Raw genomic sequence first — 26,486 nt, 5'->3', positions numbered from 1 at the left:
GACCATGTGTTATGTGTCCCGTCACACGAGCGCTGCAGTCATCTAATTAAAAGCTCAGGCGTAAATCAAGCATTAAACATAGTGCCATCACCTTTAAACTCGCAGCATCCACCAGGACCACAGCTCCTTTTGAGGCCTGCTTGTTTAGACTTTTTATTTAAAAGAAATGCATTGAATAAATTCATAAAACTGCTAGTTTGGAGCGTCTGCCCTTGGCTATCATAATGTACACATCATTGCTCTGACGGCAATGTGCTTTTATTGTGCAGCTTTCATTAACTGCAGAATGAGACTAAAATGTGTCCTTCAATTATTAGAGTATCGCCCCGAGTTAAACAGATTCAGTGAACAGTAAACAATGAAAACTCATATTCAGACATCTGCACACAGCATTTCCTAACTTTGAATGTTGAGTTATATTGCAGTATGAGAGGTTAAATGAATACCCCGTGAAAAAATACAAGCTGACATGCTGTTAATTATCAGTGAAAAAAAGATCCTCTGTAAGTTAATGTACTGTAAGCACAGTAATGCAGTCAGAGGCCATTGCAGAAGAGTAAATGGTAAACAAAATAGAAACTTTTGAAATTATCAGTTTTATTTTAGAGTTTATACTCTAAATCTTTCATGAATATTTTGTTAATACTAATGTTAAATTCCTTAAATGTTACCTTTCAGTATGTAAAACAGGCTTCAGAATAACCTGTATTTTCAAGAATTTGAAGGAGTTTTTTCATGAACATTAAATAAACTTTATTTCTTTAGCTACAAAATAGGAATAGCAAATAGTACTTAGAGATATTTTATCATAGTTTTTATATATTGCTTATTTTGAATTAGCTTTTTATGTTTTAAGTTTTAATTTTATTTTAGTATATTTAAAACAAATATTTGCTATTGTAATTATTTATTTTTTTGTAAGTATTTAGGTTTAATTATTTTTAATTTTTTTGTTTCCTAATTTTGGTTATTATTATTATTATTATTATTATTATTTAGATTTGAACATTTAGAAGTCTTTTCAATAGTGTAAAATATTATTTACTTCTTAAATTGGAAAATAAGAAGAAAATTGTGTGTAGCTTTTTAAAATAATAATAATAATAATAATAATAAAAAAAAAAATATATATATATATATATATATATATATATATATATATATATATATATTTGTATTTTAGTTTGATGTTTGTTTCAGTTAGTTGGAAAGGTAGCATGTCTGATTTTTATTTAATTGCTTTGTCCAATATTTATATTTTATTTTATTTAATCTTTTAGATGAACAAAACTCTGAATAGTTTTAGTTAGCAGTAAAAGCCCTGGTAAGTGTAGATATATATTTAGAAAAGTGTATATAGTTTATATAGTTTGTAAAGGACTAAATTGTTGCTAAGGTGTTTGTGATGTGGTAATGGGTGTTGCTAGGTGGAAGCAGGATGTTTTGAATGGACTGTAACATCAAAAACTTACAGTAATTATCAATGTGTCACAGATGCTGTTGACTGATTTTGTTTTGAATCCAGAACATTCCTTTAAATCATGCATTTTTATTTACTTGTTGTGCATTTGATTGTTCAAAGTATGACAGTTTTAAAAATTTAATAATGACTCGTTTTCTTTGCTTGCCGATGACAAGCATTCTCCAGTGTATCACAGACACAACCCAACAATGCAAGTACATAGTCAAGAACAGCTTTTTTCTCGTATTTGTCAAGCTTGTATCTAAAAGGAAATGATTAAATGTGCATGAAGAGTTTGTGTGTCTGTATGCACGTTAGGCTTGCTGTACGTCACTTTCAGAGAAGTTGTGTGTGGTCTTGAAGACAGCAGGCTTTTTTAATAAGTTGGGAGAAAGAGAGAGAACGTTTCACCTTTTTGTCCGTTGCCCTTTACCTGACAGCCAAGATAAACGAGCCGCTGCGCAGAGAGGTACGAGAGCGCAAACACGTGTTTCTGTTTGCCAAGCCGTGCAGACTGACGGCCACGATCCTTAGTTATTGGCCAGCATAATACAGCCTTTCTGAAGCAGAGCCTTGACACATTACAGAGGAAAATAAGCTATAGAAACTGAGACAAAAATGCACATGGATTGAATCTGCTGATGGGCTGAAGACTGTGGGAGTTTTATGAGCTTTTAAAAGAGTGGAGAATAAAAGAAAACTTTGTTAAACCTTGAAGTCAGAGGGATATTTAGACCTGTAGTTTGAATACTTGAGCATGTATGGCTGAAAGGCAGTTTCAGGTGTTGCTAAGGTGTTTTAAAACAGTGGCAAACTTGTGCATGTGTTTTGACTGGTTGCTATAGTGTTGTTAAGGTATTAAAGGGTTAGTTCATCCAAAAATAAAAAATATGCCATTAATGACTCACCCTCGTGTCGTTCCAAACGCGTTTACGATATTTTAGATTTAGTCCGAGAGCTCTCAGTCCCTCCACTGAAGCTGTGTACGGTCTACTGTCCATGTCCAGAAAGGTAAGAAAAACATCTTCAAAGTAGTCCATGTGACATCAGAGGGTCAGTTAGAATTTTCTGAAGCATCGAAAATACATTTTGGTCCAAAAATAACAAAAATGACGACTTTATTCAGCATTGTCTTCTCTTCCGGGTCTGTTGTGAGTGCGTTCACCACGCTGCAGTGACGCTGCTGACATGTTTTCTTTGTTATTATGCACAGAATTCTCTATTTAAACTCTATTTACTGTAGTCTGACTGCTGTCGAGATGAAAAAGATGCGTTATTAAAGGAATCTCTTTGGTGATTGTTCTTCTCCCTGAGGTATGTTAACTACCTGTTTATCCTCGTAGTATCTGTTTTTTTTAGATAGCATGGTTATCTGCTATGCATTTGTCTTGCTCTTTTCTTCTTGTTTCTAGCTCTCCAGCTTCCAGTAATCTCTCCCTGATCTCAAGATAAGAGGAGAACTTCTTTTTGTGCTCTTTTTCTCTGACAGCCTCTCTGAAGAAGGCCGCACATATTGTCTATGTTCAGCATACAGTGCTGGAAAACTGCTTGATTCGGTTGCCAGTTCACCTTTTTCTGCCTAATCCTGTTCTGTACACAGTTCGTTTATGGGAATGAAAACTGCATTCTACAACCAAACTGACTTTGGAAAAATGCAGGGTTGCCAGATCTTAGAAAAAAAAACAATTAGAACAATCCAACTAAAAGGGGTTATTTTACAGATCGAGAATATGATTGTCGGCCGATACTGATCTGCGGTTGATCGATTGTAGCATCCCTACAAATGTGTTACCTCGGAAATAAGTTGAATACCAAAATATTGGACCTTCCTATACTGCATAGACTTTATAGCTTTATAAGCTGAGCCCAAATAACAACCTCAGAGATGCTTAATCAGTGTCACTTAAAAGAGTATGCTCCGCGAAACTCTGTTGACGATGGTTTATTTAAAATTGCTGAATATAACCGTCCGAGTTTGGTCAAAATACAAATACAGTGCATAGTATATGTACTGCATACCCGTAAAATGTTAATATGCTACTATAAACCGTGGGAGTTACCCTTGAGAAGCTCTGAGTTCGGTCAAGACACAAACACCTCGTTGTTTGATTCATTAACTTCGTGACTTCTCTCACTGGAAAATGACATTCAGTATCAGTGGACAAATCCAGAATGCTAATTCATTTGCTTCTCCCTGTGTGAGGAAGAGTTGTACACCATTCTGTGATCGTTGAATAACCCTTGTCTTCTGCTCGATTGACTTGACTTTCCTATGTTCAGGGTCCCAGAGATCCTGATGTTGCACATTTAAAAATATTAGTACTTTTGAAATTAACTTCTTTTTTATTTATTTATTGATTTATTTTGTTTTTATATGAAACCAGTATGCTGATGTAATTGAAATTATAAACTGGGTTTTCCAGAGTAAAGAGCTAATTTAATACTAATATTTGCAAATTATTATTGCATTTTTACTTTTAATAAATAAAAAATGCAGCAAAATAAGAACACACAGACACACATATAAATATATTTATATATATATATTTAATTCATAATTTGTTGATACATTAAAGATATTTAAATATTAGTATTGTGATATTTTACCAAATATGTGTTTTATGTATTTGCAGACTTTATTGCAGCAAAATCTTTATTGCTCAAAGTACATAATTTTTTTTTATTTTATTTAAAATAATGTGTTATTTAATTAGTAATCATTTATTATTATTATTTATTTTATTTTGCAAGCAATTATTGCAGCATTTTGTATTGTTAAAATTACATGATAAAGTATTTTTTGTATTTTTATATTTATAATGTTTTTGTAATTTATGTATTTTAGATTTTATGTATTTCAATTTTCTTTTTCTTTTAATTAATTTTAATTTTCCATTTTAATTTGTTTATATATATATATATATATTTTTTTTTTTTTTGTTTGTTTGTTTTTTTGAGATATTCATTTTGTTTCTTTATTGCAGATAATATCAGAAAACAATTAAGATTTTAGTGTCAAATCAAATAAAATCCTCAAGCCAAGGAAAAAGAACTCTACCACAAACACAATGCGATGAAAAAATTTGCGTGTATCAATTCTGCAGTCTTACTCCTACAATCTGTTACACTCTACGGGATTTCACTTTTGTTATCTTCAATATTTAATGTGCCTTTCATTGTTGAAAAAAAAAATGGCTCAAGAGATGTTCTCATCCATATGCATGTTTTGATAAAACGGATAGACATCACTGCCAAAATATCCCGTGTCCCTGCTGATTGTTCCACGTCAATCAGTGGCCATCAGAATAACACACAGCGAAGAAAAGCACCTGCATCTGTTCCCTGGTGGCTCGGACTGAAGAAAGAGCATCAGATAACCTTAAATTGGGATGACGCCATACTGTTTCCCGAAACCAAGCATTTTTCTCATTCTTTTTCTCATTTTTCCTCCCTGTTTTTGTCATTCCTCTCCGAGTCCGAGGTTCTATCTGATGCCGAAGTAATTTAACTGAAGTAGATAAAGTGGAGTGGAGCAATCCACTGTGATTCTAGTTTGAGACGCTGTCCTCTCAGACCAGCCGTATAAATTGGATCAAACAGAATGCAGATGCAGATCTGGAGATGTTGTGTGCTACTGATGTTTGGTGTGGCATAACAAATTTGGTCCAGCTCTATAATTGTCTTAACTGGTTTTGGCACAAGCTGAAAGTTGGTTATTAAAATAGATCTTTCCAATAAGATGGTTTTATTGAGATTGATCGCAAATATCTAAATGTAATAATAATAATATTATTTATTTTGGGGAAAATAACATTGCAGCGATTTTTATTACATAAAGTATTACAGTTAAAATAACATTATAGTCTAATATCCTATATGATAATGTTATTTTTTTATTTTTATTTTTTTATACTCTATTATATTGTGTTCTTTTAAATGTGCTTTTATGTTTTTATTTTCAGTATTCATTTTAATTTAATGCTCTTTTTTCCATTTTTATCAGTCTGTTTTTTTATTTGTATGTAGCTTTCATGTATTTATTTATTTTATTTATTTATTAATTTTTTGTAATTTTACTACTATAATTTTTTTATTTCAGTTGGTTGCCAAGTTTAATTAAAAAAAATAAATAAAAAAAAAAATAAATAAATAAATAAATATATATATATATATATATATATATATATATATATATATATATATATATATATATATTAATAAATGTTTTTAATATTTTTTAATTTAAAATTTTTATATGAAATGATTTGTACAAAAAAAAAACAACAACATGCAATTAACATGCAATTAATTTAATGCAATTATAAAAAACACTATATCCATCTGAAACTGGTTACGTTGCTCATGCAAAACTCATAGTTGCTACAGAGTTGTGAGTGGTTACTAGGGTATTTTATGGTTGCTAGGGTGTTCTGTGCAGTTGCTATGTGGTTTCTTACAGATCTGAGTCAAAATAGTTTCAAATCTCAAATCCAGAATTAGCTCAGGTCCCTCTTTAGATGAAGTCTAACATATTTTTAGCTTGTTTTATTGCCTGCTGGTCCAAAATTGTAAGTCTGATTGCTTCGAAAAGTAATAGCAAATGTAATTTTCCACCTTTTTTTCTGTCTCACACCGTCTCACACTGGTAGTCGCAGTCCTCAGAGGAAACTTGCGGATGGTGGTTGGACTAGTTTTCTAGGAACTGTCTGGGTTTACTGTGGATTCCCAGGACTGTCATTGACTGTCTGGCGCTGCTGCAGGTCTGAAAGCCTGAAAGGGTCAGAGACAGAGCGTCCTCTTCCACAGAGACGGGCCACCGCTGAGGGACCCTCAGATGATACTGAAGCATCTTAAATGAAGACAAGACAGCCCTTGATTCATATCAGAGACTGAACATGAGCGCCCAAGGCCATCTGCGGCTGCATGAGTGAATGAGACCATACAGAAGTAAACAGAGAACTATTTGAGATTGATTTTATGATATGAAACACAAGAACACAATCTGCACCAAAGCCGTCTTGGGTTATGTGAACCGTATGGAAATATTTCTGATAGTTTCATGTCATATTTGGGACTGATCATTAAATGAATTAATGTTTAGCTCTATTGACTGCATTTAAGACAGTAATTAGACAAGAAATTAATGCAGATACTTTAAAAATACACTACTGTTCAAAGGTTCAGATTCTTTTGCAAGACATTTTCTTCTGCAAGGATGCATTCAATTGATCAAAAGTGACAGTGATGGCATAATGTTACAAAAACAAATCTGTTTTGAAAAGATTCAGTTAAAAACAAAAAAAAAAACAAAAAAAATTTCTATTCCTCTAAAAATCCCCCAAAAATTAAATGTATCATAGCAGCACAACTCTTTTGAAAATTGTTAGAATAAATACATCAAAATGTCTCTAGAGCATCAGCATGATTTCTTAAATATCATGTGACACTGAAGAATAGAGTAATGATGCTGAAAATACAACTTTACATTAAGGGAATTAATTATGTTTTACACTATATCCAAATTGAAACCACTTATTTTAAATTGTAGAAATATTTCAAAATATTACTGTTGTATTTTTAATCAAATAAATTCAGCCAAGGTTAGCTTAAAATTGTCTTGAAGGGTCATGTGACACTGAAGACTGGAGTAATGATGCTGAAAACTTTATAGGACTATAAACTGCATTTTAAAATATATTCACAATTAGTTTATTGTAATACTATTTTACAATATTGCTGTTTTTTTTTTGTATTTGCAGCCTTGGTGAGCATAAAAGAGCAATATCCAGACTCAGCCAAGCAAAGTAAAGAAATGAAGGTGCAAAAATGTGAAAGAAAAAAGCAGAAAACATTTTTTCTTTTCTTTTTTATTTGACAAGTAACAAAGAGGAAAGAAAGGATCAGGGGTGATTGTACATTTCTCTTGTGGTAATCAACATTGTACCGCAGATGTCTTTGAAAAATCGTTCGCCAGGCAAGAATCAGACGCGATCCTCTGTGTCTAATGATGCCATGAAGATGTTTATCCAGGTCCGGAAATCTCCCCGCTTGCCGTTTTGAATAAACATTGTTGTGTCACAAATTCAATGCATAAGTAAGTAGTGAGTACATTCCTCCCGAGCCACCGGCGTCTAATGAAGAGCACTTGTGCGAGAGTGTTTGTCCACGTGAAAATGACTCCGTCGAGATGCCATGTGGAAACATAAATACGGACAGCAGACAGGGCGAACCAGGCAGTCCAGCCCCGAGACCACTGGACTATAAAATTGACTTGGAGTCAATACGTGAAGTGCAATTCTGGGAGCAGGGAAAGAGATGTGTGATCGTGGCATAAAATCAAAACGGAGAACATAACGGGCGAATCGTGAGGGGCCGAGCGATAGAGTCAGAGTGTGATGTCTCTTATATCTGCTTGATAGCGGATAGCTTTCCAGGAGAGAGCTCATGTGGCGTGACAATCTTATTTGAGCTCAATCCGTAGATAGCTTCCTTTAAAACGCGACGTCAGTCAGGATCCACTCGCCCTCGAAACCCGAAACACTCATTACTCACGGCGTGAGTCTCACGCACGCTCAAACAGTAGGCGTTTCTTCACCACGGGACGCTTTTGACACCTGGTAGATTGTCTGTGGTTCCTGTAGACTTGTATTGTGATGATTGGCACTCCTAAGTCACCTTTTACCCTTGCACACACCACGGAGGGTCTCATTTGCTCGTCAGTTTGCCGCTTCTGTTGGAAAAGCTGGAGAAGAGATCAGGGAAGTTCACATCCTGCCAGGCCTAAAGCAAGCAGTCTGTTCAGAGAGACAGGAAACAGAACGAGGGTCGGCCAAAGCAGACTGAGAAAACATTTCTGACAGTGCTAACCGAGGGTCAGAAAAACGACACCATTGACAAAGATGAGAAGAAACGGAGGACAGAGAAGCGCAATCACTTGTGTTTGCATTGATTTCTGTCAGATGAATGGTATTGCTTCTCAGAACAAACTGCTTGATATGTACAGTATCTGGTGTTATTAGTGTCTGCTAAGGAGAGTGTCACTATTACTTCTGCTCACTTTTGCGGTTCGGAAATTGAACAAAGTATGTATCAGCACATAATTCATAGAAAATATAACAACAGATATAGGTAGATTAATAGTTTTGTTTAGTCTTATCATACAGTGCTTTGGAACAAATTGGTTAAGTGAATGACTCGTATAATCATAAAATACTGTATATATTTTATACAAATATAAATATACAAAACATCAAGGAAGTATGATTACAAACAGAAACATCACAAAAGAATAAATATAATACAAGAATATGCACAGATACCGATGTGTTACCAGGCTTCTCGCTGATTTTCTCCTTCACACTTTTTTTTTGTTCCTGAATGAATCACTTATTTGAACAAATCATTTGAGTGAGTGAATCATTTACTGATGATTCGCATATAGATTTGTTCTTGAATGAATTGATGTTTTTTGTTTGTTTGTTTGTTTGTTTTTTTTAATCTTTTGAGATAATTTTTTTGTTTTTATTTTATTTTTTCACAAACGCTTGTTTTTTATTTAAATGAAGCACTGTTTTGAGTGAGCGATTCATTGTTTTGTCATATAGATTAACTCCTGAACGAATCAGTGCTTTTGAAGAGATCTTTAAGCAAATGACTCATTGATTTTCTCATGAAGATTTATTACTGAATGAATCAGTATTTTTGAAGTAATCGTTTGAGCTAATTGCTTTTTTGATTTTCTGATATATATGCTTGCTTTGTTCCTGATCGAATAACTGTTTAAGTCTTTTAAGTGAGTGATTCATTGATTTTCTCCTATATATTTGTTCCTGGATGAGTTCATCAGTGTTTTATACACTTGTGTTGTTCTTGAATTAATTAGTTTTTTGAACAAATCATGTGTGTTTGTGAATCTTTGATTTTCTCATTTAGTCACTTGATTCCTTCCTGAATTAATCCGTCATTGTTATTGAATGAATCGTTTGAGTGAATGATTCAGTGATTCACTTGTAAAGACGGTCACTTGTCGCCACCTATTGGCATAACAATGAAATGTGCAGAAAGAATGACTGAAAAATCCACCATCACAAAGCAGTTTGATTTTAACCAGTTTTATAATGGCATAGCCATGGTCTATTTGTTCACCAAATCCATTTTTTATTCATATTTGTCTCTTGTTGACTTAATTTTGAACTATGCATATTGCTATTTTAATAAAGCATGATGTACTGTAGCTCTGTTCTAGATAATTAAATAAAAGTTATTTATGAGAATGCATGTGGTTAAAGAAGTGTAGACTCAATTTCAGATCTTGACTTTGCACAAAAGAGGAATGAATCTGTGACTTGATTAATTCGCTTTAAAAAGGCAGAGTCGCCAATACAAATTATGAAGGCTAGAACTTGGAGCCTAAATATTCTGGGCTTTGTAATGATAAAGCAGCTTTCATATCGTGATGGAGAAGTTTTTAAATTTTACCCAGTCAAGCTCTTAAGAGGGTTATTAATCTACATGCTTTTCCACCACAGCTTGGGGTTTTTGATGGCTGTGCTGTGCTGCTATATTTCAGCTTCATGTAATTGTACTGGGAAATGGCCAAGGAGACGGCGCTGATAGCTCAACATCAATAAAAAGAGTTTTTCCTGAGCTGAACGGACATGTACCAGCAGAGAAATCAGATGATATCTGTGTCTTTGTATTCTTACAAGTAAAAGCTAAGACCTAGTGATTTGTGGGGGATCAACTGATGGTAAACTGCAATATGCTGTTACTGAGAAAATACGCACACACTTATATTGCATTACTTTTAAGCATGTACAGGACCTCGGACGATTGGTTTTCTGTTGAGTTTCTGTAATAAAACAAAGTTAGAGGTGGACGTTATTCATTCATTTTATATCACAAATACAATTAATTGCATGAGGTTTTTAATAGTTTATTTTAATTATTAGGTAAAATAATAACTTTTAATTAAGTATACTGTTTATATTTGGCTGGAAATTTAACAAAAAGTAGTTTATACTGTTTGTTTTCTATGGAAGCGAGCAAACAAAAAATATGTAATGGATGATAAGTCTCGCATTCATGTTGAAATTAGTTTTATATCACTGTTACGATAAATTGCATGATAAGGAACTTTTTAATTATATATTTGTAATTAATTTTAAGTATTTAGTATTTATATTTTGCAAAAATTCACCAATTAAATTTTTTATGCTTTTATTTTCAATAATTTTAAATTAAACTTTAGTAAAAAAAAAGAAAAAAAAAAGAAGTTTAATTAATGAATGATAAGTCTCACATACATGGTGGAATTAAATTGATATCACAGCTACATTATATTGCACGCTAAAGTATTTAAATACTTTTTTTGAATAAGTATTTTTTGTTTATATTTTTCCTCAAAATAAAAAAAAAACTGTTTATATTCATTTTCATTTTCAAAATAAACAAATACATTATATATGTTTCAAAATATATATATTTTTTTTCATAAAAATCTATTTTAAAAAGTATGAAAAAATAAACTGAGTATTCATCCGATAATATTGGATGAGATACATTTAAAGTCGTAGTAAAAAAGCTGTAAACTGAAATTCATTAAATAAATTAGGATATTTGTTGTCTTTAACATGCTAACAAATTTGTCTTTAATTTTAGCATTAGACTGCATTTGTTCCACTGTTCTCACTTGTAAACAGTGTAAAGCAGTCATAATAGATATTATATATTGTTAGGAAAGGCGTTTATCCTCCCTTCAGCTCTGTCTGTGGTTGTGTTGTGCTTCTCGCAGCAGGTAACGATGTTGAAGCAGCAGCTGAGGAGTAAAGAGCCAAGTAAGGATTATACACCAAAGATATTGACCTTTTCAAAAACACAGAATGCCCAGAAAGCCTTGCCTGCCTGGATGCCCGCGCCTGTTGGCTAATGCCACACTTTGCCCCGGGCACAGATCGATGGGTGTTTAGGGCTCGGGGGGTTTCATTGATTGGAACGCAGGAGCTGCAGTTTAATGGACGACTGCACGGCTTTGTTCAGGGCTCGCTCTAATTGTACTGCAAAAACATTAACATTAACTTTATTTTTTTGTTATTTCAAAAACTGTTTTTTTGTTTTTTTAAGTGAGATCAATTATAAAGAAAAAATGCATAAAACTTCAGATAAATGAGTCTTAAAAATAGTTTTCGTTCTTGTTGTTTCTGCTATTTTTAGTATACATTAAAGTAAAATTAATGAGGATAAAATAGGACAGAAATAACTGCAGTAAATAAATGCAAAGAGAAATAAACTCAATTCAAGATACTTGTGAAGACAAATTGTTTACGATTTCTAAAAGCTTCAAGATAAATATACTTGTGAAGACCATTTTTGCATAAGATATTCAGAGTTCAAGTGTTTTTTTTTCTCTTTCTTTTTTGTTGTTGCATAAATTCTTGTACATTTGATATAAAAAACAAGAGTTATTTGGAATGCAAAGCGCAGTGCACCAAAGAGTCGCTGTAATTATGTATTTAATCATCATATTCATGTTTGCTTGGATGTTGGCACTGAGCTGCGGGGTGGCAGTCATGCTCCAAGACGGAGGAGACACGTTTTGAGGCATTTGTGCGCCGCATGCGATGTCTGTCTTCCAAACTCCTCGTCCCATTTCCTTTCACAGCAATTGCATTCAATCTCAGCCGTTATTTCTTTTAATTAACACCACCGTCTCGTTGAATTTACGCCGAAGAACACGGATACATTTAGCTGGTTGTATTTCCTGAGGAGACCCGGGGGGCTCTCGAAACGTTACAGACGAGGAGAGATGATGAGGAAACAGCTGCTGGAGTGATTCACTTGATTTCTCTCTCAATTCTGCAATCACACCAGAACGGGCACAAATCATTATTCCTTCATCTTCATTCTCTCCAATCACAGTCTGATGTGATTCTGAGCGCTTATGAGCAGAGATTGTGCTTCACAGGTGGTTTGTTGGGCGTATTAGTCCTGTTGGCCTACGCAGTGCACAGATTTCATTCATGTGTTGGCGTATTGCTCACTGAAACTGGAAGTTGAGACATAATGATTTGTGTTTTTGATATGAGTTGGTTTTAGCTAAACCAAGATTTGATTCTTAGGCTAGTCAGCGTCAGGTGTTTTATGGAGAGAGACATTAGATAATTTCTACAAAGTAAAAATAAATAAATCGTAATTACTAAAAAAAAAAATAATAATAATAATACCACCATCTTTTCTGAGTTTTAGTTTAAGAATACTTTTTGACATTTTTTTATAACTTTAATACATTTTAATAATTATTTCATTTCATTTGATCCCAGTTTTTATTTTAGAGTTGTAACTTCCAAGACTCTAAATTGTAACTTTTTACAAATTAACTTTAATACATTTTAAATTTAACATTCATATAAATGAATAAATAAATACATGTAATTTTATTTGAGCTTTTCAGAGTGTTAGTTTTAGACTTGGAAGAAAAAGGCTCTTAATTGTGATATTTTTCATTAATCCATTTTCATTGTTAATTTTAAAATTTACAAATTTGTAAAAATTATTTTACATTTAAATTAATTAATAATAAAAATAATAATAATAAGTATTATTATTTTTCATACATTATATTTTATTTTTTATTATTTTATTTTATTTATTTATTTTTGCTTTTTATAGTGCACTATCATGACCTGAAAGCTAAAAAGCTAGTATAAGTAACTAACCTTTATTTTGATCGGCTAACCTCTGTATGAAGGCATAGATTGGGTTATTTGTCAGGAACAAAAGTTCAAGAGAAAGAGCCCCTGTTTTTACTCTTAACATTATGATTTTATAACTGATCGTCAGATATGCAATATATAGAGTAGTGATTGTACGTTTATATTTCATAAATTACCAACTCTACACTGAAATTCTGTTGATATGAATAGGCGAATGATTTGAGTCCCTGTATTGCAGAGACATTATGTTTCCAAAAATGAAAAACAATTTCCCTTCATTTGGACGCAATTGCCTCTTTATTCTCTTGTAACTTTGAGCCATTATGATAACTACCACAATTTCAGTAAAAAAAAAAAAAAGGTTCATTATTCAGTGCGTGACTCTGAAGGACAGCAGTGAAAGTGAAATCTACAAACCATAGGAAGGTTGTTAGGGATGAAATAAAATCAATGCATCAGTTAAAATAAAATTGTTATAAAATGATTGCATCCACTTATCGGTCAGTGAAAGCTTCTAGACCCAGTTGAGAAAAGCTCAGCGTGAATAAAGAGGAGAGTCAGGGCCCAACCATCAAAATGGAGTGAAGCTTCCCTATTTCAAGCTCCACACAACACTGTCTTTTATCGTAGGTAGGCAGTTACAGTATATAAAATAATATTTGAAAACACGTCTGGAGTGTCCAAAATCTATAATAGTGGCACAGCTGTGAAAGGAAAAGTAGCTGCAGATGGAGCAGAGTCTCCTGCTAAAGCCTTCACTTCCTGAATCACAGCGCTGATTGAATTCTTCTACAACTCTGCAATTATAGAGCAATTACAGAGCTTCTGTGTGGATCTCTCACCACTGCTGGCCTCGTGTGTAATACACTGTTAAAGAAATGAGCCATTGCGTCTGAGGGATATGTCTCGCAGAACATGATTGTGCTCAAATCAGTGTAACACACGCTTTCTTCATGGAAACCATCTAAAACATCTCAGCATTGTGATGCTTTTTTTTTATACAACAACATTAATAAATATGTTTTGTAGACTGCTTATGTTTACCAATAAACTATATTAGTTATAATTATTTTTGTTGTTGTTATTTATAAAACTTATTACAAGTAACAATACATTTTCAACAAATAATTTCTATTTTTGTATGTTTTCCAATGAACTTTGCTAAATCTAGATTTCACACACATTTATAATTAATGTGAGTTATGAGATTTACATATATTGGCTGTTTTAATTCATGCAAACTCTGCAATGTCTGTCTTGGTCATAAGAGCGTATAGCTTGTGTTTTATTTGAGTCAAATTAAGTGATTTTGATTGTGATATACCTCTTATGTCAGCCACAGTTACATTTCTCTTTACGCCGATCGTTTGGTGGGTGGTTTGTCGAGCAGTAACATGCGTAATGATCCGCTGTGCGCCACTGCAGTGTAAATTTGTAAAGTTTTATGATTGATGTCTTTTAAAAAGACAATGCTGCTCATATATATGCACACCCACACTATCCCATCATTCATAGGCAGTGAATAAAAACACTTTCTTTAAATTATCAATCTTTGGCGCTGAAGGATCCGTGCACACCAAAAGAGCGATTGAAGAGCGTTGTGATTGAGCGAGTTTGCTGGAAGAACCTCAGAGTGCTGTCTGTCAGTCCTTACCAGATAAATGCTATCTCTGATCTATTTTCTCTTTAGCAAAACTGAGTGTTTTCACAGTCAGCGGATGGCATGTGCATGTATGGAGGAGCCTTGTGCATGTTAGTAGTTTTTTATCAGTCGACACCTATAAAAAAAAACAGCTCCGTATTTCACGAAAGCGTGTTGCCCTGTGAGAGTCTTCCGTGAGTGTGTTGTGAAATATTAGTGAAGCGTCTGCAGAGTAGCCCGTGGCACAGTGAAAGATGGCTTTTAAATGGAGCAAGTGAGTGCGGAGTGTCTTTTTTTAAAACTCTGTTTTAATGGTTGGAAACTGAAATACTGTGTATTTATTTTTTTCTGCTAAATATATTCTGGTAAAAAAAAACAAAAAAAAAAAAACAAACAAAAAAAATTATATATATATATATATATATATATATATATATAATACGTTTGGTAAATATCCAGTTTACTTGTATCGATAATAATTTTATTAGTAGTAGTAGTAGTACTATCATTACTAATATTTTTGTCACAGTTTCTTTAAGTTAAACCAAACTTTTATGTTGACGGGTTGCTGTGAAAATCATCTCAGTTACATATGCTACTCTCAGGGAACGGAGACGTCACATCAAGACCAACGAATTGGGATCTTGCTTCGAGAACAATCTACTTCAAGTTTAAACTAAATGAGCCAATGCACATTGGCATGCGATAATTGCATCCAGCTGCTGCTTGTCATGGCACGAGCATAAGTAAGCAGCAGGTGCAACTCATATTCAGGTTTTTTGCTGAGCATGACATGACGTCTCCGTTCCCTCCTTCAGGGAACGAGGGTTGCATATGTAGCCGAGCCGTTCTCTTTCATTGGGTCAATATGAGTCACGTCGTGACTGACGAATTTGGATCCCTATGAAAGCACCACAGATACTGCACCCCTAGTAAGCCACCTGGTCCCCCTGTGGCAACTTGGGCGAAAGATAGGAAGGGCTTACGTGGAGAGAGTCTATTACTGTTGCTCTACTTGACCTATACAGTAAGACTTGTTGGATAACACTGGGAAAGCGTACCCTTTCTATGGACACTGTGAAATCCAGGGAGCACCTCCCGCATGTGGAGATTGCACATATGGGCATTAAAGGCAGTACAACATATGAAATGTATCTGAGGTGGCTCCAGACCAGTTAGGAGGGAGGCAACACCAGCACGGATGGCAGAGCAGAGCCTGCTCATAAAGTGACTCTCTCTAGAGCAGTTCTAGAGATCATGTTCATGTGTTCATGTGCTCATATTTAGGCAGCAGAGGCTAAAAACACAGTGAGCGTCACACACTTCAGTATGTGTGTAGTTAATAAAACTGCAGATATGTGCCATTCATTCACACCGAGATGCGCAGAGCATGCAGGATTCATGTTTAAATGGTATTTTTGCTCCTTATTCCATATCACATTTTGATTCAAGTGTGCTGACCTTCGTTTGATTAATTCATCCCAATTTTGACAAATTCTGTGGCATTCTGCCTTACAGAGTAAATTAAATTTTTAAGACTGGATTCTGCGATTCTGTCTGCATTTTCCACATTGCAGAAATCATAGGCCCATGGTGTGTTTATTTATTTATTTATTTCGAAAAATACCACAAAACAGTATAGTATATCTGACAAAAGAATACTGTGGTGCTATTATTATTTTTTAAAGGTGTTTATTTATTTATTTTTTTAGATCTTTTGGCAGGGATTTCATTACATTGCTATACAATTGTAATGTGGTTTTAGTACAATCACTGTAATTTTAAGCTGATGATGAGCTGTAAGCTGACATTGTTTTTATATCTTTATGAAGACGGTGGTTTTTCAAAGGAAAGATTGAGAAGACAGTATTTCGTATGTGTTGTTTTATCCCAGTCCTGAATTTTTCCATTCGAACCCCTTAAATCAATTTGTCTCCAAGCCTCAAGAGCACAAAAACCCACAGCGAGACTTAACGTTGTATTTCTGGAGCATTTGCATTCCACTGAAGTGCGCGTCTTTCTCTTGAGCGCCGCCGCGGGTTCGAGCCGTATTCAGATGAGTGTGTGGAAAGAGACGGCGCTGAGCGAGGGAACACACACCTCTGATGCCTTCAGCTGGAATCAAAGCAGAAGAGAGACGCTCCGAGCTTTTGTCTCACATCAACCCGCTCAGACACACGCCGAGGTAAAACTACATGCTCGTGACGATCCGCGGTTGAGACTTCAGGCTTAACGTGACATCAGATGCATGTTTTTATTTGTGTTCTCTTACAAAACAGCTACTAACAGGTTTCATGGTACTTTGATATTGGCTACTGAATTAAATTATATCATATTCATAAAACAATAGCATTTAGATGGTGCTCAAAGGAATGTGTATATTTCAAGGAGTATCATAGTATTACCACGGAACAGTTTTTATTGGTGCTCTCAGGTTTCGATCAAACTATATTTAATTATGTAAATAAAACATAATTATGTCATTTATAATCTAAATAATAATCATCAAAATTGACACTACAAATAAAAAATGTTCACTTTATAAGCTTCAGTATGCTTATTTAAAAAGCCCAGTTCCAGTTTCATAGGATTCGTGAAGAGTTGTTGTCTATTGCCTGTAAATAAAGTCGATTACCGTAACCCGCTGCTCCTTTTCCTACTCGTTCATATATATTTCCCTCACTGTTTGAAGACTTTACTTTTTACATGTCCTTCTCAAGGTGAGTCTCAACAGTACGGGCTGATTTTACCATTGGTGTAAAACGAATTCACCCATAAAGAATTGTAATATTTCTTGTCATTTGTCAGCAGCGCTTTCTCTGCACTAGTGCGTCTTATCTGTGGCCCATCACAGCACACATCCATTCTGGCCCACATAAACCCCAATCTGTCTCTCAGCCTGGAGTCCTATCGCTTTTTAGTGTGGCTTGAGTTATTCGTCCCATTTCAGGCCCTTGTGGGTTTTTCAGGGATTCTTGACGCCTCTTTCTTTGTTGTGCTGATAAATGTAGTCGGTTCATGTAAGGCCTTCCTCATCAAGCCAACAACAAAGCTTCAATCCCCTTTGTGCTGAAAATTGGAAAGGAATCCAAAGAAACAACACCCACTCACCACGAACAACCGTCTCTCATTCTTCACCCTTTTTTGTCTCTACAGCTACACTCTCCGAGTGGTTGGCAACGGCATTAAAGCCCAGGCTGAAAACCCAGAAGTCAAAGTGAAGGAGGCCGACCCGGTGATCAGTCAAGTCATTGATAAACTGAAGCACATCAATCAGGTGAGGAAGGGCAGAAAAATACTGTCGAATGAAACAATGTAACAAGCTCTTTGATGTCCCACGCACTGCTGTGTTTGCATGCCAGCAGATCAGAGCAGATCTCATTAGCTCTGCTCATTCGTGTATGAAACTGTGCCCTGTGTGTTTAAAACCTGTTAGCATGGTTGTAGTAATGTGATAGAGACATTTTTTGCTGTTGAGAATGACTCGAGGTTCTAAGAGTATTGAAAATATTTGTAAATTGTGGTTTCCAGAACTACAAAGTCATGGACACATAAAATTATGTTTCTGTGTGTGTGTGTGTGTATATATATTTCTGTGTGTGTATGTGTGTGTGTGTGTGTGTGTATATATATATATATATATATATATATATATATATATATATATATATATATATATATATATATATATATATATTATATCTAAGAAATAATTTAAAATACATTAATTAATAATAAAAAAACTCAAAAAAAAAAAATTAAGCAATTGAATATCCAGTAATTCCTAGAGATTGGAAAACTCATAGAAATTCAGTGGCCATTGTGTTATTTTATTGTCATTAATATACTTATTATAGTTTTTGTTAATATTTTACATTTATTTAATTTTTATATTTTCTATATATTTTTTTATATTTTGGTAAAATGGTAAATGGACTGCATTTATATAGCGCTTTCAACAGACCACATGGCCATCCAAAGCGCTTTACAATTTTGCCTCACATTCACCCATTCACACACTCATTCATACACCGACTGCGGTGTCAGCCATTCAAGGCGCCATCCAGCTCGTCAGGAGCAGCTGGGGTTAGGTGTCTTGCTCAAGGACACCTCGACACTTGGTCAGGTGGAGCCGGGGATTGAACCACCAACCTTCCGGTTTGTAGACAACCTACATGAACCACTGAGCCACTGCCGCCCCAATATATTTTCTATATTTGTTTTAAAAAAATATTTGTTTTCATCTTTCATTTTATTGAAAGTCTTAGAATATTTGTAATCATTTAAATAATTCACTTTTTTCTGTGTATTTTTTAGTTTTTAGTTTTAATTAATTTATTTTTAGTTATTTTAGTACCTCAGCTAAAAAAAAATATATATATATATATGTATATATATATATATATATATATATATATATATATATATATATATATATATGTGTGTGTGTGTGTGTGTCTTGGAAACTAGTTGAAATTCTATTATTTATTTTAAAAAATATAAACGGTTTTTAAAAGGTTGTATTTTTTATTGTATTTCAATTATTTAATGTCTCCTGTTTTATGGTTTTAGTTAATGATAATAACCTCAGTCATGCGATGTCTGTTTTGGTTTCACATCTAAACATCCATAACCAATTCTTCTCTTATATCCAAATTCTTTAATCATTGGCTACACTTACATGCAGCTGTATAATGTGATCAGGGCTGTACTGTGATGAAACTGGAGCTCATGTAAACAGAATACCATGATTGTTAATGTCATCATGCTCATAATAAGCACAGTAACCATAATCACAGTGAAATATGTGTACTGTGGTTTTAATCACGCTATTGGTGTTTTAATCGTATTTCTTCAACACAAGTTCTGCAGATGGATGGTGTGCTGCTCATGGCGGGAGTAACACACATGCCGCGTTGCATTATGAACGATTTATGTAGCTGTTTATTTTAGAAATGTCATCCCTTGTATTACCTATTACTGTAATCTGTCAAAGGTTTTCATAGCAGCCTGTTTCATGAGATGACAAAGACGTCAGACTAGAGAACTTGGACCAAACATCGTTCACATTTGTTTTAAGCATATTTTAAGCACTTAATGTTGATGCATTTTTTTTTCAGATATAATATAATTTTGCTTCTCTAGTGAAAGGAATAGTTCACCCAAAGATGAAAATTTACTGAAAATTAATCACCATCTGGGCATCCAAAATGTAGATGAGTTTGTTTCTTCATCAGATTTGGAGAAATGTAGCATTGAATCACGTGTTCACCAGTGGATGCTCTGCAGTGAATGGGTGCCATCAGAATGAGAGTCCAAACAGCTGATAAAAACATCACAATAATCCAAACCACATTTGGCAGATGCTCTCATTCAAAGTAACCCACATTAGTTCAGTTCATGCATTCAGTGGGAATCAACCCCGTCACCATAGTGTTGCTAGCTTCAGCAACACCAAGGTCATGGATTTGATTCCTGGAAACTGCATGTTCTGATAAATTATACACCTTGAATACAATGCAAATTGCTGGATACCAGCATCTGCCAAATGCATAAATAATTTTTTGCGTTCAGTGTTTTTCTGCATGTGATAATTTCTTAAAAGCTGTAAATGGAAAACTCCATTTTTGTAGGGATGAATAAATGTCACCGTCTAACCTTGAGAGAAGTACTCACGTTCCCTGAACAAACAAACGTCTTTGTTGACTTGATTTTTATTGTCATCGCTCTCAGTTTGGAGGACGGTAAAAGCTCAAACGCTGACTCACGCTTGAATGCTTTTCTTTAATTAATACGATTTAAGGCAAATTAGTTTATGCTTCTTTTCATATCCCTCCATTTTGCAAAATAACGCATCACAGCGGAACACTTGGAGACCAGAAAATCAATGAATACATATTTAAAAATCCATTTTCAGCCTTAACACCTTCGTGTTTATTCTATCCCTGTTCCACCCGGTGGCCAAATCAATGATGTTTTACCATCCTGAAGCAGCAGCTGCTGCCGCTGTCCTGCCTGCTGGAGTAGATTGTGTTTCTTCACTTCCTGTGGATGTGCTTCAAGACTAAATACAGTTGATCTGGATCTATCAGAAGAAGTTCAGCATGTTCTGATCTTGAGAAACATTTTGTGAAATGTGTTATCACCTTCTTTGCTTTTCATGCGTTTTTCGGGAACAGAAGTTCATACAGTACATTTCAAAAACCTCTGTACGCTTCAGGAGGATTCCACCAGCCCAAAAATGATTGCTTATGAATCTAAATTTAGGATTTGGGTTGCATATAACATTTCTGGATTGCACATAAAATCTAATAAACTATACACAATACATATATTTTATACATTAATCTTCAATAAATCCAATTTAGATCATATGTATTTTTAACTAATTAAATACTTTGCCGCAGTTTTTGTTTCATTTATGTATGATTGAGTTACAAATCTGTGTAATCCAGTGTTATGTTTTTAGTATATTAACTTTTAATAGTTTGAGTTTGGATAATGTGTGATTGTCTGTGTAACTGGCACACACACACACACACACACATAGTATACATTAATGGATGGCAATTCATATACATACATTTACATTTAGAGTGTAATAGTCAAATGTTTTTCATTTAAAGTCGTCACATTAAACTGGAATAAAGTTAAAGTATTTTAACACTGAACAATTGCAAATCCTCTAAGGAATTAGATCGAAATTGCATAAGCTTTAAGGATCAGCTCTTTCTTGTCTCTTGAAATATCCATCTTGAAGTCCATCTCACCGAATCTTGATGGTAGCGAGGTGCTGATGGAGGAAAAGGAGGTAGAGAGATTGAAAGAGACCTATAGAGAAGGCCTTCAGACGTCTCCTCGCTGCAGGTTCTCTTCAGTCTTTCTGTGTGGAATCTCAGTGTTTTCGTGGCCCGGGGGGCCGTGGCATCTCTGATAACACGACAAAGTGTACTCCTTAATGATGATAACTGGAACACGGAGAGGACATTTGCTGGGACTCTCAGCATGAAGCCACTGGTCCTCTGACAGATCCAGCGGGACTCGATGTCCAAAGCAATTTGGCCCTTGATGAGGGAGTCAGAGAAACATCCTCCTGTTGTGGAAATGGACCGATCGGGGGATGACGCAATGACTTTTTTAAACGTGATATCCAATTACAGGTCAGCAGTACATTTTGATCGGGTGTTAGAAATTAAATTGGACACTTACAGACTCGTACTAGAATTTGTGGCTTTGACTGGAAGAAAAACTCATTCAGGAGAGCAGCGTGAGTCGTCCTCAGCAGATCAGACATATACTGGTGTGGAAAGAGTAAGGTTCTATGGTTCTACTTACAGTCAAATTAAAACTAATAAATTAAATGTATAAAAATATAAACAAAAATATAAAAACAATTAAGTTGCCAAAGCAACATTCTCATTTTCATTTACTGTAGTCGATGTACTAAAATAACTAAAGCTAACACTGAATTTTTTTTACATTAATTGACATAAAAAAGATTAAATAAACAATAAAATATATAAACATTTTTTTATTTAAATACTGTTCTAATATATATATATATATATATATATATATATATATATATATATATATATATATATATATATATATATATATATATACATATATAAATATATTAACAAATATTAATTAATGCACGATAAAACTATTCAAATGTTGATTTTAATTGAACTAAAATGAAAATGATGAATCTAAAAATGGAAACCGTGTAAAACTACAGTATTATAGTAACTTGATAACACTGGTACTACGATATACAGTGAGTACGGAAAGTATTCAGACCCCCTTAAATTTTCCACTCTTTGTTATATTGGATATATAAAATCATTTAAGTTCATTATTTTTCCTCATTAATGTACACACAGCACCCCATATTGAGAGAAAAACACAGATTTTTTTTTAAAATTTTTGCAGATTTATTAAAAAAGAAAAACTGAAGTATCACATGGTCCTAAGTATTCAGACCCTTTGCTGAGACACTTATATATTTAACTCAGGTGCTGTCCATTTCTTCTGATCATCCTTGAGATGGATCTACACCTTCATTTGAGTCCAGCTGTGTTTGATTATACTGATTAGACTTGATTAGGAAAGCCACACACCTGTCTATATAAGACCTTATAGCTCACAGTGCATGTCAGAGCAAATGAGAATCATGAGGTCAAAGGAACTGCCTGAAGAGCTCAGAGACAGAATTGTGGCAAGGCACAGATCTGGCCAAGGTTACAAAAACACAGTGGCCTCAATAATCCTTAAATGGAAGACGTTGGGGACGACCAGAACCCTTCCTAGAGCTGGCCGCCCAGCCGAACTGAGCTATCGGGGGAGAAGAGCCTTGGTGAGAGAGGTAAAGAAGAACCCAAAGATCATTGTGGCTGAGCTCCAGAGATGCAGTCGGGAGGCGGGAGAAAGTTGTAAAAAGTCAAGCATCACTGCAGCCCTCCACCAGTCGGGACTTTATGGCAGAGTGACCCGACGGAAGCCTCTCCTCAGTGAAAGACACATGAAAGCCCCCATGGAGTTTGCTAAAAAACACCTGAAGATAGAACTTTTTGGCCTTAATTCTAAGCGAAAACCTTCTCCAGAGTGCTCAGGACCTCAGACCAACAGTTCACCTTCCAACAAGACAATGAACCTAAGCACACAGCTAAAATAATGGAGTGGCTTCACAACGACTCTGTGACTGTTCTTGAATGGTCCAGCCAGAGCCCTGACTTAAAGGGTTAGTTCACCCAGATAGCAAAATTATGTAATTAATAACTTACCCTCATGTTGTTTCAAACCCGTAAGATCTCTGTTTATCTTTGGAACACAGTTTAAGATATTTTAGATTTAGTCCGAGAGCTCTCAGTCCCTCCATTGAAGCTGTGTGTACGGTATACTGTCCATGTCCAGAAAGCTAATAAAAACATCATCAAAGTAGTCCATGTGACATCAGAGGGTCAGTTAGAATTTTTTGAAGCATCGAAAATACATTTTGGTCCAAAAATAGCAAAAACAACGACTTTATTCAGCATTGTCTTCTCTTCCGTGTATGTTGTGTGAGAGAGTTCAAAACAAAGCAGTCTGGATATCCGGTTCGCGAACGAATCATTCAGTTCACCAAATCGAACTGAATCGTTTTAAACGGTTCGCATCTTTAATACGCATTAATCCACAAATGACTTAAGCTGTTAATTTTTTTAATGTGGCTGACACTCCCTCTGAGTTCAAACAAACCAATATCTTGGAGTAATGCATGCACTCAAACAGTACACTGACTGAACTGCTGTGAAGAGAGAACTGAAGATGAACACCCTTTAAATCCAATTGAGCATCTCTGGAGAGACCTTAAAAAATGGCTGTCCACCAACGTTTACCATCCAACCTGACAGAACTGGAGAGGATCTGCAAGGAGGAATGGCCGAGGATCCCCAAATCCAGGTGTGAAAAACTTGTTGCATCTTTTCCAAAAAGACTCATGGCTGTATTAGATCAAAAGGGTGCTTTTACTAAATACTGAGCAAAGGGTCTGAATACTTAGGACCATGTGATATTTTTCTTTTTTTTATATAAATGTGCAAAAATTTCAACAATTCTGTGTTTTTCTGTCAATATGGGGTGCTGTGTGTACATTAAAGAGGAAAAAATGAACTTAAATGATTTTAGCAAATGCTGCAATATAACAAAGAGTAAGAAATTTAAGGGAGTCTGAATACTTTCCATACCCACTGTATTATTAAAGGTCCCGATCTTCGTGATCCCATGTTTTAAACTTTAGTTAGTGTGTAATGTTGTTGTTAGAGTATAAATAATATCTGTAAAATTCTAAAGCTCAAAGTTCAATGCCAAGCGAGATACATCCCTCTAGTTCCTTTAGTAATGACGTCACTTTTTTGACTAACCTCCACCCACATGAATACACAAAAAAGGGGGCGTGGCCTTGTTTGCGCTCCAAAGGAGAAAAGGAAGAGCTGCGTTTGTGTTTGTCGCCATGTCGTCGAAACCCTGTTATTTTCATGACTGTTATCTGTTATTTGGTGAGTCCAGTCACCTTTGTTTGGGCTTTCCAGGGACGCTGTACTTGGAAATTAATGTTTGTAATTTATGTTTAACTCGGTTCCCGAAAATTATAATCCACATGTAAAACAATGTGCAGCACATTTTGCTGAGGACAGAGAGCTTCCTCAATCAGTTTAATGCCGGATTCGCACAAAGATTATTCTTGAAAGATGGAGCAGTTCCCTCTTTGTCTGGAGAAGGCGTTGTTTATGGACCACAACTGGTAAGTGTATTTTATTATTTAAGTTGGTGCATTTAACAGTTTCTGTAACTTATTACACAAAGGGCAACGCTGTTTAGCTTTGTTAACTAGATGTTAGGGCTGTGCAAAAAAATCAAATGCGATTTTCATGCGCATCTCGTCAGTAAAAACGCTCCTGTGATTATAAATACATCTCCAGCACGTGCGTTCTTTTACTGTCTATGGTTCAGATCAGGATTGGCAGGTTTCTAAAACTAGCCCAATCGCGCGTTTCCAGGATGGCAGCGTACTCTAAGCTGGTGTCGAATCACAACACAGGAACCGCTGGCACAATCAGAACTCGTTACGTATTTCTGAAGGAGGGGCTTCATAGAACAAGGAAGTCATCAGCCCGTTTTTATGACAGTGAAAACAGCAGTATAAAGATTGTGTGAAAAAGACTTTGTTTTTTTACACGCGAAACATGAACACATGTTAAATTGCACACTGTTAACACAATCAAAGCTTCAAAAAAGCACGAAAAATGGGACCTTTAATACTCTTGTTTTTTACATATAAATATTATAGTACATGAGTTCAGTACCATGATATTACCACAATCCTTTTGTAAGTGTTCTACCATGTTTTTTTTTTTTTTTTCTTATTTATTTATTTATTTTTGGATATAAGTGTTGGATATTGTTTTTTGATAAATACATCAAAGTAGAATACCTATTAATAAAACACCATGTCAGTACAATTGTAAATAAATGTACCATAATATTCACATGCCATCACTGTACAACAAAAGGGATAATAATACTCAAAGTACCAAATAAATACCATGGTACCACCTTGGTATTTTGGACATATACCATAGTTAGTAGTACATATACATATCATAGTAATTATGTACCATGGTAAATATCAAAAGTACATTAGGATTAGTATGTTTTGTAAAGGAAATATGACACTTACTAAGTACTGTGGTACTGTTACTGTATTTTATAAATAATATGGCATATGAATTTCAGTATCATGGTAGATATTTAAGTAGTGTGGTATTACCATAACATTACTGTATCATTGATATTATCTTATTAACAAGTAACAACACTTTTATTTTTTGGGAAAACAACACTTACTAAAGCATACCATCTTACTCCCACGTATTTTATTTTGAAAAATACCATGGTAAAAAAACATTTCAGTATCATGGCATATTTTAAAGTATCATATTATAACAATCACTGTACCACTGTATTATTTAATATTCAGAATATTGTGGTATTACCATAGTACATCTCCAAAGGACCATAAAATTACTATAGTATGGTTAAAAAACAAAACAAACAAGAAAAACTTGTATTATACTTCAATATGATTCAGGGAGAATCACAGAGACTCAATGAGTGCATGCAGTGG

The 26,486-nt window shown here is 34.6% G+C and overlaps 1 protein-coding gene across 1 annotated transcript in view; it reads left to right on the top strand.

Moving 5' to 3' along the window:
- Positions 1 to 26,486, top strand: part of LOC132143366 (glypican-5-like) — a 163,234-nt gene that overhangs the window by 67,794 nt on the left and 68,954 nt on the right. The window contains exon 6 of the mRNA XM_059553523.1: positions 17,972 to 18,092. Coding sequence (XP_059409506.1) covers positions 17,972 to 18,092 — 121 coding nt within the window. The remainder of the gene's footprint in view (positions 1 to 17,971; positions 18,093 to 26,486) is intronic.

Source organism: Carassius carassius, chromosome 7 (genome assembly GCF_963082965.1).
Source record: "Carassius carassius chromosome 7, fCarCar2.1, whole genome shotgun sequence".
NCBI lineage: Eukaryota > Metazoa > Chordata > Actinopteri > Cypriniformes > Cyprinidae > Carassius > Carassius carassius.
This window is presented reverse-complemented; position numbering and strand designations above follow the sequence as displayed.